This window comes from Vombatus ursinus, unplaced genomic scaffold (assembly GCF_900497805.2).
Source record: "Vombatus ursinus unplaced genomic scaffold, bare-nosed wombat genome assembly UNPS02014798.1, whole genome shotgun sequence".
NCBI classification, from domain to species: Eukaryota; Metazoa; Chordata; class Mammalia; order Diprotodontia; family Vombatidae; genus Vombatus; species Vombatus ursinus.
The window spans coordinates 18,200,646-18,215,949 of record NW_020954576.1 but is presented as its reverse complement, the minus strand read 5'-3'; the positions used below and the strand labels follow the sequence as shown (position 1 = coordinate 18,215,949).

At 39.1% G+C, this 15,304-nt stretch overlaps 1 protein-coding gene across 1 annotated transcript in view; it reads left to right on the top strand.

Annotated features, from left to right (window-relative positions):
• Positions 1-3,423: 3,423 nt before the first annotated feature.
• Positions 3,424-15,304, top strand: part of LOC114050093 (inactive phospholipase D5) — a 394,466-nt gene continuing 382,585 nt past the window's right edge. The window contains exon 1 of the mRNA XM_027871645.1: positions 3,424-3,893. Within this exon, the coding sequence (XP_027727446.1) occupies positions 3,705-3,893 (189 nt within the window). The 5' untranslated portion in view covers positions 3,424-3,704. The remainder of the gene's footprint in view (positions 3,894-15,304) is intronic.

Sequence of the window (15,304 nt, the reverse complement as noted above, 5' to 3'; positions counted from 1 at the left end):
AAACCTCTGTGAAAACACACTTCATTTGACTCAGATTTGGACATATCTCTGTTTTAATCATATTCTATAAAACATGAAAAATTTCTTAGAGAAAAAGCATGCTATAATATACTTATATTATAACCATGGGCATTTGTTCTGACCTCAGCACTTGCCAAGGGTTATTTTAATCGTGCATTGTATATTTTAATTGTATGTTAATATTTGTATTGTATAAGAAGACAGATGGAACATTTATATGTATTTGTTTGTTTGCTGTCTCCCCCATTAGATTATAAGATCCTTGAGGGCAATGACTGTTATTTTGCCTCTTTTTGTACTCTCAGTGCTTAGCACAGTACCTGGAGCATAGTAGGTACTTAATAAATATTTATTAATTGACTATTATAGAAACAGATTGGAAGCAAGTCTTCTCTCAAGTCTGAAGATAACATCCTAGCAGAGAGTACTGAATGGCTAATACAACTTAGATCACTTGGAAAATTGATCATGCTTCTCAGTAGAAATTCTTCCTGAAAATTACTGTTATTCAGGAATGTGTCAAAAATAAGTCTGTTATTTTTATTAATGCTAGTTTATCAATCAATCACTCATGCGATAGATACTAAGGGAATGAAGATAGCCCTCTGCCTTTAAGAGGCTTTATAAGATATGACCTTCTTTATTTTAAAATCCATCTGAATAACCTACCAGGTAGGATGCTTCTGGGACCCTTAACCACATTTCAGGACAAAGAAAGATGAATGAATTATTCTTGGGAATCAAAAAATAAGATAGTATGGTGCAGTCAGGCCTCCTAATTTGAATCCTGGCTCTGCTAATTACTTCTGTGTAACATTGAATAAGTTATTTTACATGTATAGGTCATAGTTTCCTTGTTTATAAGATGAGGGGGTTGAACTAGCGATCTCTAAGGCCTTATCTGGTTCTAAATCCCAAGTGTTTATGAATATAATAAAGCTTGCTTACACACACACACACACACACACACACCCATACATATACACATATGGAAGGAAGAGGAGAAAAAAGGAGGAGAAGGAAGAGGAGGAAGGAGGGGAGGAAGAGGAGAAGGAGAAAGAAGAAACAATAGGGTTTTAAGACTACAAACGTTATCTAATTTACATATCACAAAAATCCTATGTGAGAGTAGAATATTATTATTCCTATTTTACTGATGAGTAAACTGAAGTTCAGTTTATGCTGTGGGAAGCAAGGAATACTGGCTAGAGGACTGACCTTGGAGGTAGGAAGTCTGATTAGTATAAGATTTTATATATATAGTATAAGAATATTATATATTATATATTATAAGATATTATAAGATCTATAAGATTTGTGAATGTAGTAAATGTACTAAGTCTTGCTTCAGACACATATTAGCTGTATGACCATGGTCAAGTTATATAACATCCCAGTTCCCCAGGGAGCTATTTTAGATTGTAAATCTGCTTCTGTCTTGGGAGTTCTCTAAACTAAGGAAATCATAAGCACACACTAAAACTAACTAAATAAAGTAGCAGAGCATGACACTAAACAAGGTCTTCTGATTTGTTTTAATCAATCAGTCACTAAATATTTGTTAAGGGTCTACAATGTGCCAGGCACTGTGCTAAGCACTGGAGATACAAACAGAGGCAAAAACCTTCCCCTACTTTCAAGGATCTCACAGTCTAATGGGAGAAACAACAAACAAACATATTCAAGCTATATACAGGATAATAGGAAATAATTAATACAGGGAAGGATCTTCAATTTGGTTTTAATTCTTTTTTATTTCATTGTAAGGGTCTCTGGTTGCTTTGCTTCTTCCTTCCTTCCTTCCTTCCTTCCTTCCTTCCTTCCTTTCTTTCTTTCTTTTCTTTCTTTCTTTTCTTTCTTTCTTTTCTTTCTTTCTTTCTTTCTTTTGACATTCCTATTACCCCCTTTTAAAGGTGGCATTGAGAAGGTAGAGTTCCTTATGATCTCTCTTTCCCCATCTTCCTCTAAGTCTTCTGACTCCAGATCCACGACTCTTTTCATGATATCCACTCTGCTCTGACTCTACATCTTTGAAACTCATTTCCAATACCTTTTAACTGATCTGAAAAACCAGTAACTACAGTGTCTTGTGCTCTCTAGTAAAATCTGAAACACTCAAATGTTGGCTGTAAGGAAAGCAAGCAAACAGGGGCAGTTTAAATTTAATTATTAATGCATCAAATCATCTGTACTAATTTTTATTCCTGCCTATCTCAGTACTATGTGTGGGTGTATAGATCAGCTGATAAAAGCCCTGGAAGGAAAGCCTGACTATGGACATTTAGGAACACATAAGAGAACTGAACAGCAGCCTAAGGACATTACATTTAAAGGGATGGATTGGAAGCATAGACAGAGTGTTATTACTAAGAAACATGAAATCCACTTGGGAAATATACTTTGTGGGATGGGGTGGGGCTAGGCTACTGGAAAGCTTCAGTGGCTACATTGGGCTGTGGTAGTCATGATGTTAACAATGCCAGTTAAGGACAAATGTTAATGCACCCTGGAATATTTGCATTACTGCACCTAACATGCAAAGTATTATCCAGGAAGAAAGCATTCTGGGAATAAAACCTGGCAGACCTCTTCCCCCTCCCCACCCAACCCCTTCTACATCCACAATACACTTAGAAGGCATTAATGAATTCTTTGAATGGGAAGTTATTCAACTTTTAGAGTGAAGAAAAGGAAATAAGAGAAAGTTAGGGGACTGGGAAGGACGGAAGGTAGATGGATGGATAAATGGATGGATGTATGGATGGATGGATGTGTGTATGGAAAGGAGTGAAGTGATTGCCTTAATGTCTTTCCTACCCTATCCATCTCCTGAACTGCCCGAAGAGGAAGAGGAGGGAGGAAAAGAAGGAGGGATGAAGAAAGGATTCCCTTTCTGAAATGTGTCCCTTAAAGTTAAAACCAGAAGGACAAGGTGAAATCCCTTCAGAGAACAGACGGTCAGGGGACCACCGCTGCCTCATCCTGGGGTGGAGGAGGAGTAGGAAGCTGGGCGGCTTCAGGCAGCTGGACTCCGTGTTCCTCTCCTAACCTCAGCAGCAGCAGCAGCAGCAGCAGCAGCTTCAGCTGCTCACTGCACCAACCTGCGGGCTGGCTGGAGAGCACCGGCCCCTCCCACTCCCACTCCCCTCAACCCCCCCCTCCTCCGCCGCCCTGCCACCGCTACCGGCCGCCTTCTCCTCCTTCTCTCTCTTCCTTCTCCCTAGTCCCCTGCCCCCCAGTCCCAGCCGGTGCCGCAAGGAGCCTGGTTGTGAGGTGTCTGTCCTGGACTGCAGCTGGCCGGGCGACAGAGACTGCCAGCCACCTGCACCTGGCGCGGCTGCCTTCCAGGAGCTTGGACACCCTCTCCCCCTCCCCCTTCTGTCCCCCACTCCGTTCCCACCTCCTCAAACCCTGACATCAGCCTCCTCCTCCTCCTCCTCCTCCCCTCCTCCATCACCACCTTCTCCAGGGAGCTCAGCTAGCTTCCCACTGCCTCCTCTCTCCTCTTCCTTTGCTCTTGCCATTCAGCCCCACCACTCCCCATCAGCTAGCACTTCTGCCTCGGCTTCCTCCTCTCCCTGCCCCCTTCTCAATCTCCTCTTCTCTCTCTCTCCTCCTCCCTCCTAACCCCCACCCTAAGCACTCCCTCCCCAGGACAGGGGCCGTAGCCTTGTCATGTCAGGATGGAGATCCGGCAACACGAGTGGTTCTCGTCCTCCCCCCACGAGGGCTTCGAGCAGATGAGGCTCAAAAGCCGCCCCAAGGAGCCCTCCCCGAGCCTCACTCGAGTAGGTGCGAACTTCTACAGCAGCGTCAAACAGCAAGACTACAGTGCCAGTGTCTGGCTCCGGAGGAAAGACAAATTGGAGCACGTAAGGGTCTCCCCCACCTCCTTCAGTGGGACTCCTGGCCCCGCTCCTTGCCCCTGTCCTTCAAGTGCCCCGAGGATGCCAGGGAGTTGCTCTGGAGTCTGAGGTGGGAGGGTGGTTAGTTGCTTGGGTTGAAGGGTTACGATGGGAGAAAGAAGTGGTTGCTAGTCCAGAGACACCTCCTTGGGTCTCCCTATTTGCTGTCTTGCTCTCTGGCTGACCCTAAAAACTGGTTTCTTATTCCGCATTCAACGTGCTAGTTTCCTGCTTTGCACTTTCTTTTGGTAAATGATCAGCCTGTGGGGAGTGGACGGTAAGGATTCCCTTCAGAGCACAACCCCTTGTATCACAACTCAGGCTCATGTAGTGTTTTCTTGAGGGTGCGGGATGTGTGTTGGGGAGTGGGGGAAGGTGAGATTTGCGGAGGATCCGCTACCGTGGGTGGATCTGATGAATGCAATTTGCATTCGATGTATTTTTAAAGTGCGTTTATGATGCCTATTAGGGGAATTTTCATTTTTCTCTCACACACATAAGCTTCCATAAACTTGGAGCAGTTAAGTTACCTAGTGAAGATGAAGTGCATACTCCGATAGAGTTTTCCTGCAGTGTCCATTGTGATGAAGCTCATAGGTACGCTCCAGAGTTGAGCCAAACCAGAGGAATGTGCGTGAACCGAAGGAAGGCAGAAGACAGAACAGATCAGTGGGAAACACACAAACCTGCTAGTACGACTTACACTGAGGACTGGATAACAGGGGTGGGTGCTTTGAAGTTAAGTTTACAATGCGTGAAGAAGATTTTTCTTCTTTTAAGTAGACGTCTGAGGCTATCTTTGTCAGGAAGGAAAAAGCCCCCTATCTCCCATCCCCACTCTTCCTCAAAATTATATTTCCTCAAACTACATAAATTGTATTTGCTAGAACCTCCATAAGTCAAACGTCAAAGATGAGCCTGGGAAAAAATAAGTCAAGAGTGCAGTACAACTAGTTACAGTGAATAGAGTATCTCTCTGAGCTGCATAATCCACCTTGTGCTTGTGATCATAGCATATTACGGTCTTGTATTCAGGCTATATCTCCAGTTGTGATGAAAGGATAAGAACTCCTCGAAATCATACGTTTCCAGCCTTTGCATAGGGTACTGAATTCTCTCTCTCCTCCTCATGTCTCTCTAATGCTTTACAGTTACAACAGGGTTTCACAGGAGAAAGTCTGTTAGCAGGGCATTTCTCTATTACAAATCAAAAAGGAAGGTCTGTGCCTTTTCTTAGTAGAACTAATGTTTAAGTCTCAGAAAGCTTGTCATTTCAGGCTTTGAATTTGGTAGCAGGTTTTGCCTTGAGCTTGAATAATCATTTGCTAAGACAACACTGCTCGTCAATTTCGGGTTCTTTTAGCAATTGAGGTAATTAAACAGAGCTTCAGATATCTGGAGGTTTAAAACGCAGTGGCATCTAACAAAAGATGGGTAGGAAACATTTATCCAAGATAAAGAGTATATCTTTCTTCTTTCCTAAAACTGAGGAACAAATAATATTGTCATGCAATTTGGATTTATGTGATATTCTGCATTTGGTACTAGGAAGAAGTGTTCACAATCCTAAAGTACCTGAAGTAGAAAAAAATGCTTCATTGTATATAGTTTCACTATTAATGCAAGTACTTTGGCAGGTCTGCTTTTAGCTGGTCCATTTCCTTTATACTGCTGCAAATCAATAAAGATAAAAGATGGGAAACTTTTTGTGTGTACTTCTTGGTAAGCTATAGACCCTGACTGATTTTATTGTTAAATACTTATTCACTTCAAGATACTCTTTAAAAAGTATTAATTGAATTGGATGATAATGGGGTAAAGCAAGCATAGGCTTTCTGGAATTGTAAGGCTGGGGTGATTGCGCCACTCTGGAGAGGCCAAATAAAGGAATGGATGACTTCATCATTTAAAATCTTGCTTCTCTCTTCTTGCCTCTACCTATGTCCATTAAACAAAGACATTATTCTTATATTAAGAAATTAGTAATACCACTATTTAAAAAAAAACACAATGATTGTGGGGGCTTGTTTTCTGCTCTCTTCCTCTTTTATGAAGTTGTGTGTTTCTGTTCTGATATTACCTTATGTGTCTGCTTACTTTTCTGAAAGGAGACCTTACTTCAAATTGCATCTGATTTGGTGGCATGTTGCTCCTTGTGGAATTTTGCTGGCAACCATTTTTATCTGCTTCTAGAATCATACCTTCAAGTTGCTAGGAAAAATGAAATATGCCTATTTAAAAACTTGATTTGTAGTTGCGCTCTGTGTACTATATTTCATATAAGTCATGATGGAGTCAATTTATCACTGACTTTAAGTTATACGTATGAAGTCTAAAGGACACTCTTCCAAAATGAATCTAACAGTTGACAACTCATACTGCTGATACATGAAATGTAATAATGTATTATGTCTGTATTATAATAAAATCATGGTCACAGAACAAGTGAAATGGATTTCCTTAGCAGCATCCTTTCAAAGAACAAATTCAGAGGTTGATATGATTGGATTTTGTCAAACAATATACAAAGATCACATTTCTAAAATAAACTTCTATGCCCAAGGCCTTCCTTTCCCCTCTCTTCTTCTCTCCTGTCTCTTCCGCATCAGAGAGATGATCATAATTTTTAATCATGTCGGGGAAAGTTAATTTATGTTTATAATGAAAGAGAGCATGTGCCTAAAAAGTTTCCTATGTAGCTCTTTTCCTGGATGCTTTTAGTGGTCATCTAAATACTAAGAGAAATGAAAAAAAGTAATTTAGTATTTTCAATGAGAAGTATTTTCAGCCCTGAATGACAAGTCCATGTGCAAAGGTGAAATATGACAGTATGGCATGATTTCAAATCCAATCTCTATCTCTACATATCTGTATGTCCTAGGGTAAGTCACTTCATTCTGGGCCTCAGTTTTCTTATACTTAAAATGAAGGGATTAGACTAGGTGACTTTTAAGGACACTTTGGGCTTAAAATCTATGAACCTGTGAAGAGAGGTGTTTTTGCTATGAATCTTGTAGGATTGTTTCCATGCCAATATCAGGGAGATAGCGATCCACTTTTCAACTGTTACTGAATTAGTCACCAAGAAAACATTTTCAGGAGCCAAGCACCTAATGCTCTCTTTTGTCCTGAAGCCCAAATTTCCTTAGTAAGAAATGTGCTTGGAAAATAAGGATAGCCCTCTTTTCTCTATTAGCTAGTATCTGGATCCCTTTTCGGCACAAGCTAGGAATGTAGTGTGAAGATCTAGCAAAAAGCCATGAACAGAGATGCTGGAAAGATCAACCATATTATCTCATCCTTGAGGCATAGTAGAGGTCAACTATTCCAGAGGGCAGTTAAACATTAACCTGAAAGCCCTTTTTCCTCCAACCCAGAAGGGCAGGAAGAAGTAGTGTTTTACACTAGAAACTCTGTAATGTGGTCTGGCTTCAGGGGAATATTTTCATCCCATCTTGATAGATATCCCCAATTCTGTTTGGGAAAGGGGGTGCAGTTTACCTCCTTTGATATATTTGCATAGTTGACTGTTGTCAAATAATTTATTTACGAGAGTTTCCTGCCCTCTCTTTTTTTTCTAATCCCAACCAGGTGTACCCACTTTTTCTCCCTGGAAGGACAGGTTTGCCCATACTCTGAGAGAAGTTCTATAGGACAGGAAGTATATAGAATAATAGCTGAAGAAGAGAAGTGGGGGCAAAGGAATAAGAATTTAAGCACCTACTATGTGCCAAGCACTATGCTAAGCCCTTTACAAATATTATCTCAGTTGATCCTCACAACAAGCCTGGGAAGTTGGTTAATATTCCCATTTTACAGTTGAGAAAACTGAGGCAAATAGAAGTTAGGTGACTTGCCCAAGGTCACACAGCTAGTAAGTATCTGAAGCTGATTTTGAACTTGTCTTCTAGACTCCAGCCTCAGGATTCTATCCCTTGTGCCACCTAGCTCTCCATGTAGCCCAACTCTCTCATTTTACTGATGAGGAAACTGAGGTCTAAAGACATTAAATGACTTGCCCAAGCTCACACAGGTAATAGCTAGTTTGGGATGAGACTTGAGATGTGAGGAGTCCCTATATCAGAATGGGTTGCCTTAGCTTTTTGCCCATTCTCTATACAAGTGAGGTGGTTAATGAATCAAAACTTCTTCCTCTAATATCCCTTCCTTGTTGTTCAGATGATTGCCTAGGTTCGACTCCATACTGACTACCTGAATTTCTCAATGTTCAGTTTTGTATCTAATTCCTTATATCTGTTCTTAACCTGTTGGCCATCTATATAATCCGTTGTTGACTCCTGGAATCCTCTGATTCCTGCTATCTGTTCTTGGACCTGGTGCCTGTTCTACTGTTGGCCAGTCCGAACTCCACATGAAGTTGTGAGTTCTCCATTATTTAGCTCTTCAAGTTTGTTTGTGGATTACTGCTTTTGGAAGATATTGGAAGGGGATTCCTGGTCTATGGGTTGGTCAGAATGACCTCTGAGATTCTTTCCAAATTTGATTATTTTTCAGGTCCTACAAGTAAGCTCATATCCTACTTACTTCCTATAGCCCAGGGCTACCAGTATGAGTTATAAAACTATTTAGACTACAAGAAACCCTGTTTAACCTATTTTTGAATCAAATGACAAATGAGGGTACAAACATTAATGAAAGTCATCAGAATACCCAGAACTCACTTGTAATGAGCCATAGTATCTTTGTTTATTAATTTCCTTTCACCCTTTCTTTTTACAAAAAAGTCTCTTCTTCTAAATGCAAATTGGCACCAACAAAAATAGGGTTTATATTACCAGTGATTAGTAAATAAATGACACAATCACAGTTGCCTCTTGAAATTACTTATTTCAAAGGGGTGCAAAGGCATAGCTGAAATAGATTACATTGGACCAAGGTGATGAGATCAGCAATAAGTGTTGACATTGTATAATCTCATTTCTACCCCCAAAGAACTGATTAGAGAGGAGGAAAAGGGACAGATAACTGGAGTAAGTAAAGTTTAATGTTTTTCAAAATTTATTATAAAATTCTTGCTATGTGTTTATGTTACATCCTATAAAAAGAATGCCAAGTAAACATTTTGGACCTTTGAAAAACATTGTTATTATACACAAATAAACTCCCAGAATAAGTAAGAAATAATTGTTTCTGTGCCTTTTTAACTCCCAAAGGCCAAAATATAAAGCCGAGTCCCATAGTATTGTCTAATGAGTTTCTTTGTTTTTTTGCTGTGTATTGCGCTTATCACATTTGCGTCACTAATGTACTCTTTCAAAGTGTATTGGCATTTGAGTTAGTTTTAAATGGTCTTTGATGATTTTTTCTCCTAATTTGGGCTGGGTTCATTGATTGGACTAGAACATACGTTTGTGTTTTAGCTATTTAATTAGAGATATTAGATTCTTGGACTTAACACTCTGACATTGGTACATGATACTCCCATTTCTAGCAAGGGTGCTAGTTTTCCTTAAAAAAACATAGTTTCATTATGATTTCCTGTGCTTCTGCTAGATTTGAGCCCTAATCACACTTTCCTTGCTTTTATTTTAACTATGATATTAGCTTTTGATTCAACAAACATTTCAAGTCTCATTTCTAATACCAGCTGTGTGATCCTAGACAGATCACTTAACCTCTAAATGCCCTAGATAATTTTCTAAGACCTTAAGTTGTAGAGTAATTGCCAATGGCAATGGATATGGAGCATTTCTTTATCTTGGAGTCCCCTTCCTTGATGAAATCATAGATCTAGGCCAAGAAAAAAATGCAAGGAAGTATATATTAGATGTTGGGGATACAAATAGGAAAAACAAACAGTCCCCATCCTTGACAACTTATAACCTAGTAGAGAAGATAAAGCATGTATACAATAACTATATGAGTTGCTTATTTGCATTAGGAGAAATTTAACAGGAGAGATCTTAAAAAGGAGTAACAACTGAACTGGAATGAGTGGTGAGGTGGTTTCAGGGAATGAGTTGGCACCTGAACTGAACCTTAAAGGAAGGCATTTCAGCGGGCAGATTTGTGGGGTGTTCCACATTCCAGGCATGCTAAATAGGCCACCAAAACACAAGGAGATAATCAGATTGGAAGATGATTTCTCTGGACATTTTCACATTATTTTGAAATGTATAATGTTCTTGTCAGCAGAAACTTAACGTTCAGTGTCTAAAAGGATGCAATCAAAAGTGTTGAAGTGCTTTGAAATGCTAGCCAGATTTCCATTGTTAACAGACCCAATACTTACCAAGAAAGTATATTTTTCCCCAAGCAACAGTACAAAATAACACAATTTCTGAAATCATGAATGGAACCCATGAGCAAGACTTGGTGATAATATGGCAAACTTTCATTATGGGCCTTATTCTGTTCATGTTATCAAGTTTCAGCTCACTCTGTACTTCCAAGAATCAATCAATCAATCAATCAGTAAGCACTAATTAAACCACTACTGCATGTCAAGCACCTTGTTAAGCACTGGGGATACAAAGAAAAATTAAAAACAGACCCTCTTCTCAAGGAGCTAACATTTAATAGGAGATACAACATATACCTAATAAGTGATACAAGATACAAGCAGAGTATAGTAGACAGAAGGTAGTGGGGAAGGGACTACCAACTGAGGAGAGTGGGAAAGACCTCTTATAGCAGGTGGTACTTGAATTTAATCTGGAAGGAGACCAGGGATTCTAAAAGGTAGAATTGAGGAGGGAAAGGATCCCAGATATGGAATAGTTGATGGAGTGTTTAAGACATAAAACCACAAAAAAGTATCTGCACTCTGGAAGGTTTACCATGGTGTAATAATCATATGATGATGATAGCTAGCATCTATGTAGCACCTACTATGTGCCAGACACTGTGCTAAGTGCTTTACAAATATTGTCTTATTTGACCTTTGCATCAACTCTGGGAGGTAGGAAACTGAGGCAAAGAGAGGTTAAGTGACTCGCCCAGAGTCACACAGCCAGTAGGTGTCTGAGATTGGATTTGAACTCAAGTCTTCCTGACTCCAGGCCCAATGTTCTAAACACTGAATCACCTAGTTACTTTAAAGTTAGCATTAGCTAACTTTCCTTGCATTTGCATATGAGATTCATCCATGGGATTAAAGGAAATTTCCTTCACATCTCTGATCTTAAGTAAGTTTTCTTATGAGTAAAATAGTGATTATAATACTTGAGCTATCTATCTCATAGGGTTTTGGGTTTGTTTTGTTTTGTTTGTTTGTTTTTGCTGGGAGAAAACTTTGTAAAGTGCACCATACTTATGATTTGTTATTATGAAAAGGACAATGCTTTAGGAAGCTGAGGTGGTCAGAAAAATATTTACAGGAAAGGAAGGTTTTGAACTGGGCCTTGAACTGTTTAGGTAGGCAGAGAGAAGTAGGGTAGACATTCAAGGCATAAGCAAAGGTCACTGAATTAGCAATGATCGATTAATTGCCTAATCAGATGGTGTTTTCTCAGGCTTCATCCTTCTCAGCCCATTCTGATGCATTTGACATTGTTGACCATCCCCTCCTCCTACACATTCTCTCTTTATGTCAAGTCAATAAGATTTTATTAAGCATCTGCTATGTAGACAAACAGAAAAAGGCAACAAATAATGATACCTGCTCTGATCTCAAGGAGCTCACAGTCTAATGAAGGACATAGCATGTAAACAACGATGTATAAACAAGATAGATTTAGATAGAGATTTATAGGCTATCTTTCTATAGGCTATATAACATGTATATATACTATAGGATACATATAGGGTTTATCTCCTACATGAAGATACATCCTATAGATCTGTATACATCTATATAGAATAAATTGGAAGTAGTCTTGGAGGGAAGGCATTGAGATTAAGGAGGACTAAGAAAAGCTTTTTGCAGAAGGTGGAATTTTATTTGGAACTTGAAGGAAGCCAGGGAAGTCAGAAATTGGATATGAGGAGAGAGAGGGTTATAGGCATGGAGAACAAATGAAAATTCCTGGAGTCTGGAGATGGAGTACCTTGTCTGGGGAACAGCAAGGAGGCTGGTGTCACTTGACAGCAAAGTAAGTGGATGGGAATGAGATGTAAGACTGGAAAGGTAGAAAGGGGCCAGGTTATGAAAGGCTTTAAAAGCCAAACAGAGGATTTTATATTTGATTCTGGGAGTAATAGGGAACCATTGGAGTTCATTGAATAAGGGATGACATGGTAATACTTATTCTTTAGGAAGACAAATTTAATAGTTAAGTGGTGGTTGGACTGGTTTAGGGAGAAACCTTAAGTGGAAATAACAATCCTATTCTAAGCCCTCAGTACCTCATGCCTGGACAATTGAAATAGTCTTCTTCTTGTTAGTATAGTTTTAAGCAATTAAAGTTCAATAACTATTTGATGATTGGTCTATTTATCTGCGTTGGGAAAGGGCACATCTTCTAATTCTTTGTATTTCATATAGTACCTTCCACAGTTCCCTGAAATATGGTAGGTGCTCCTTAGATGCTTGTTGTTAGAGATAATAATGATATAAGTTCTCCCAAAAGTCTCAGTGCAGTTTTAAACTTAAAACTGCACTGAGAGTTGTGGGACGCTCTCTATTGTATACAAAAAATGTATTGTGATTATGTAGTTATAAGTGTAGCAGAAACAAAAGAAATGCAAATATAGTCAGCATGGGGGGAGGGGAGAGATATTCTAGTGGAGTGTGGAACACATCAGGAGTGAAGATAGGTAATTGGAGGAAAGAGAAAAGAAAAGTTAAAAATAGGGTGAGGCCTAAGAGAAATCTTGATCTTGGGAAACAGCACAGTATAATGAAAAGCGAAATGGATTTGAATGCTGAAAATTTAATACTACATTAGAGACATTAGCTGTGTAACCCTGGGCAAGTCACTCAACCTCTCCATGCCTCATCTATAAAATGTAGAGACTTAGCTTCTTAGTTTTTTTTTTTCCACAACCCAAAATCTATGATCCTGTAGTCTACATTTTAATCCTGGCTCTTCTAATTACTCCCTGTGTGTGACCATGGGCAAATTATTTCCCATCTTTGGGCCTTAGTTTCCTATTCTCTAACACAAAGAAGTTGGATTAGATGACCTCTAAGGTCTCTTCAAGAACTAAGTCTATGATCCTATAAGTAGATTAACTGAAACCAGACAAATTTATGTGAAAAGTTTGGAAAGCTCTAACTGAATTATAAAAGGGGATATAGAAGTTTAAGATGAAGGACCTGAATTAGTATAAAAATCTTGGAAAATATCATAATGAACACTAAGTATTTAAGGAGCATCTACCTTGTGCCAGAAAACTGTGATAGTTAATACACAAAGTACAAAGAATTAGAAAGACCTTTGTCCTCAATCAAGTTGAAAAGACCAAGAAGAAAATATTTCGGAGGGTCTACTACATTCAAGGGGCTGTGTTACATACTATGAGGGCTACAGAGATGAACGAGACTGTCCTTGCAATCATAGAGATTGTAGTTAGAGAAGATGAAACATGAACACAGATTTCGGTAATACAACATAGACCATGATCGTTGAAATTCAATGGAAGAAGAGATCTCTTAAGCCTATAAGGAAGGGGAAGACTTACTGGAGGAGATAGCATTTGCTCTGGACCTTGAAGGATTCAGAGGAATTGGGTAGGCAGAGTAGGAGACAAATGCTTCATTCTGGACAGAATAAATAGGGTGAACAAAAACTCTCGGGATAAGAAAATATAGTTTTCCAGAACCAATTGGAAGTCCATGAAGAATGAGGAGAATAATAATAGGATAAGGCTGGAAAGAGAGTTTGGGGCCAAACCACTGAAAACCTTGCATCCCAGGCTAAGGATTTTGGATGTTTTATAGCAAGTAAGGAAATATCATTGATGGTTTCTGAGCAAATAAGTGACAGGAGATACAGTATGATCTGAAGGAAAGAGCACTACACTGTAGGAAGATCTGGGTTTGAGTCCTAGCTCTGACACTAGCCAAAATGGCTCCTAGGCAAATCATATGGCCTCTCTGAGCTTTAGGACCTCAGCTATAAAATGGAGATTATAATATGCATACTTCCTTCCTTATGTTGTTATTGTGAGAAAATAATTTTGCAAAGTGCTGTGTAAATGTGAGTTATTATTAGGAGCAGAGCTCTACTTTGGCAAGGTTACTCTGGCAGCAGCGCTTAAGATGAATTGAAGTAGGGAGAGCTAAAAATGAGTAGATAAGTCAGAATTCTGGTAATGGCATGGGTGAGAGGTAATGAAAGCCTGCCTAGGGAGTTGGTAGTGGGAAAGATATGACAGGACTTATTCATGGATAAATAATAACCTGATATATCATAGACTAAGTGCCAAATGAATACTCTAGAAATTGAGGGAGAGCAAGATCAGATGTATAATAAGGAACCACTCAAGCGATAAAAAAAAAATTAAATAGGATTGCATCAAAACTAGTGTACTTCTTACTTTTCCACATATCAGCCCTTCAAATCCTTCATGTTTGCTATCCTGTCCATTCTGAATCTTTCCTTTCACAAAGTAAGCATTCCCGGTTCCTACAGCTGATCCTTATACAACACTGAGTTGTATAAGCCCTTCACCTTCCTGGTTGTCACTCTCCATTTGAAAGTCCATTAAAAGAAGGGTAGCATGTTAAGGTATAGTGTCTGGAGAGAGGGAAGTCATAGTCTCTGCAGTGTTTTCCCCTGGTCAGAGGACATCTGAGTATTTTGTTTAACTCTGGGCAAGATGTTGTAGAAGGACAGTGACAGAGGATTATAAACAAGATAATGAAGGAACTTAAAATCATGTTATAAGGAAAATGAATGATTGAAAGGATTTGGAATGTTTATCCTAGGAAAGGGAAAATTTCAGGGTGACCTGAGAGCTACCTTCCAAAATTCAGTCATATGGAAGAGGGATTAGAGATTTATTTTACTCTGTCACTGGTGGAAGGGGAGTGGTAGTACATAGAACTGGGTCCAGTGAGTAGGGGTAATATAGTAATAATAATAATGATGATAATAATAATAATTTGGCTGGATAACAGAGAAAATTTCATGATTATAGTTACCTCAGGTGGTAGTGATGTCCCTATTACTGAAGACATCTAAACAGAGACTGAATGATCACTTACTAGAGATTTGTACAGAGGATTCTAGATTCAACTAAGGGCTAGATTAGATGATCTCTTAGGTTTCTTCCTTCTGTGGTTCTAACATAGAGAGAGAGAGACACATCTTAATGACTCCTTTTCTTCAAACTCAGAATTTATTTTATATTTTAAAGTCAGTTAATAATTTATTAAGTATCTACTATGTGTTTGGTGCTGTACTAAGTGCTGGGAATAAAGAAAGGCAAAAGAGATTCTCTTCTCCCAAGGAATTCATAGTCTAATGAAG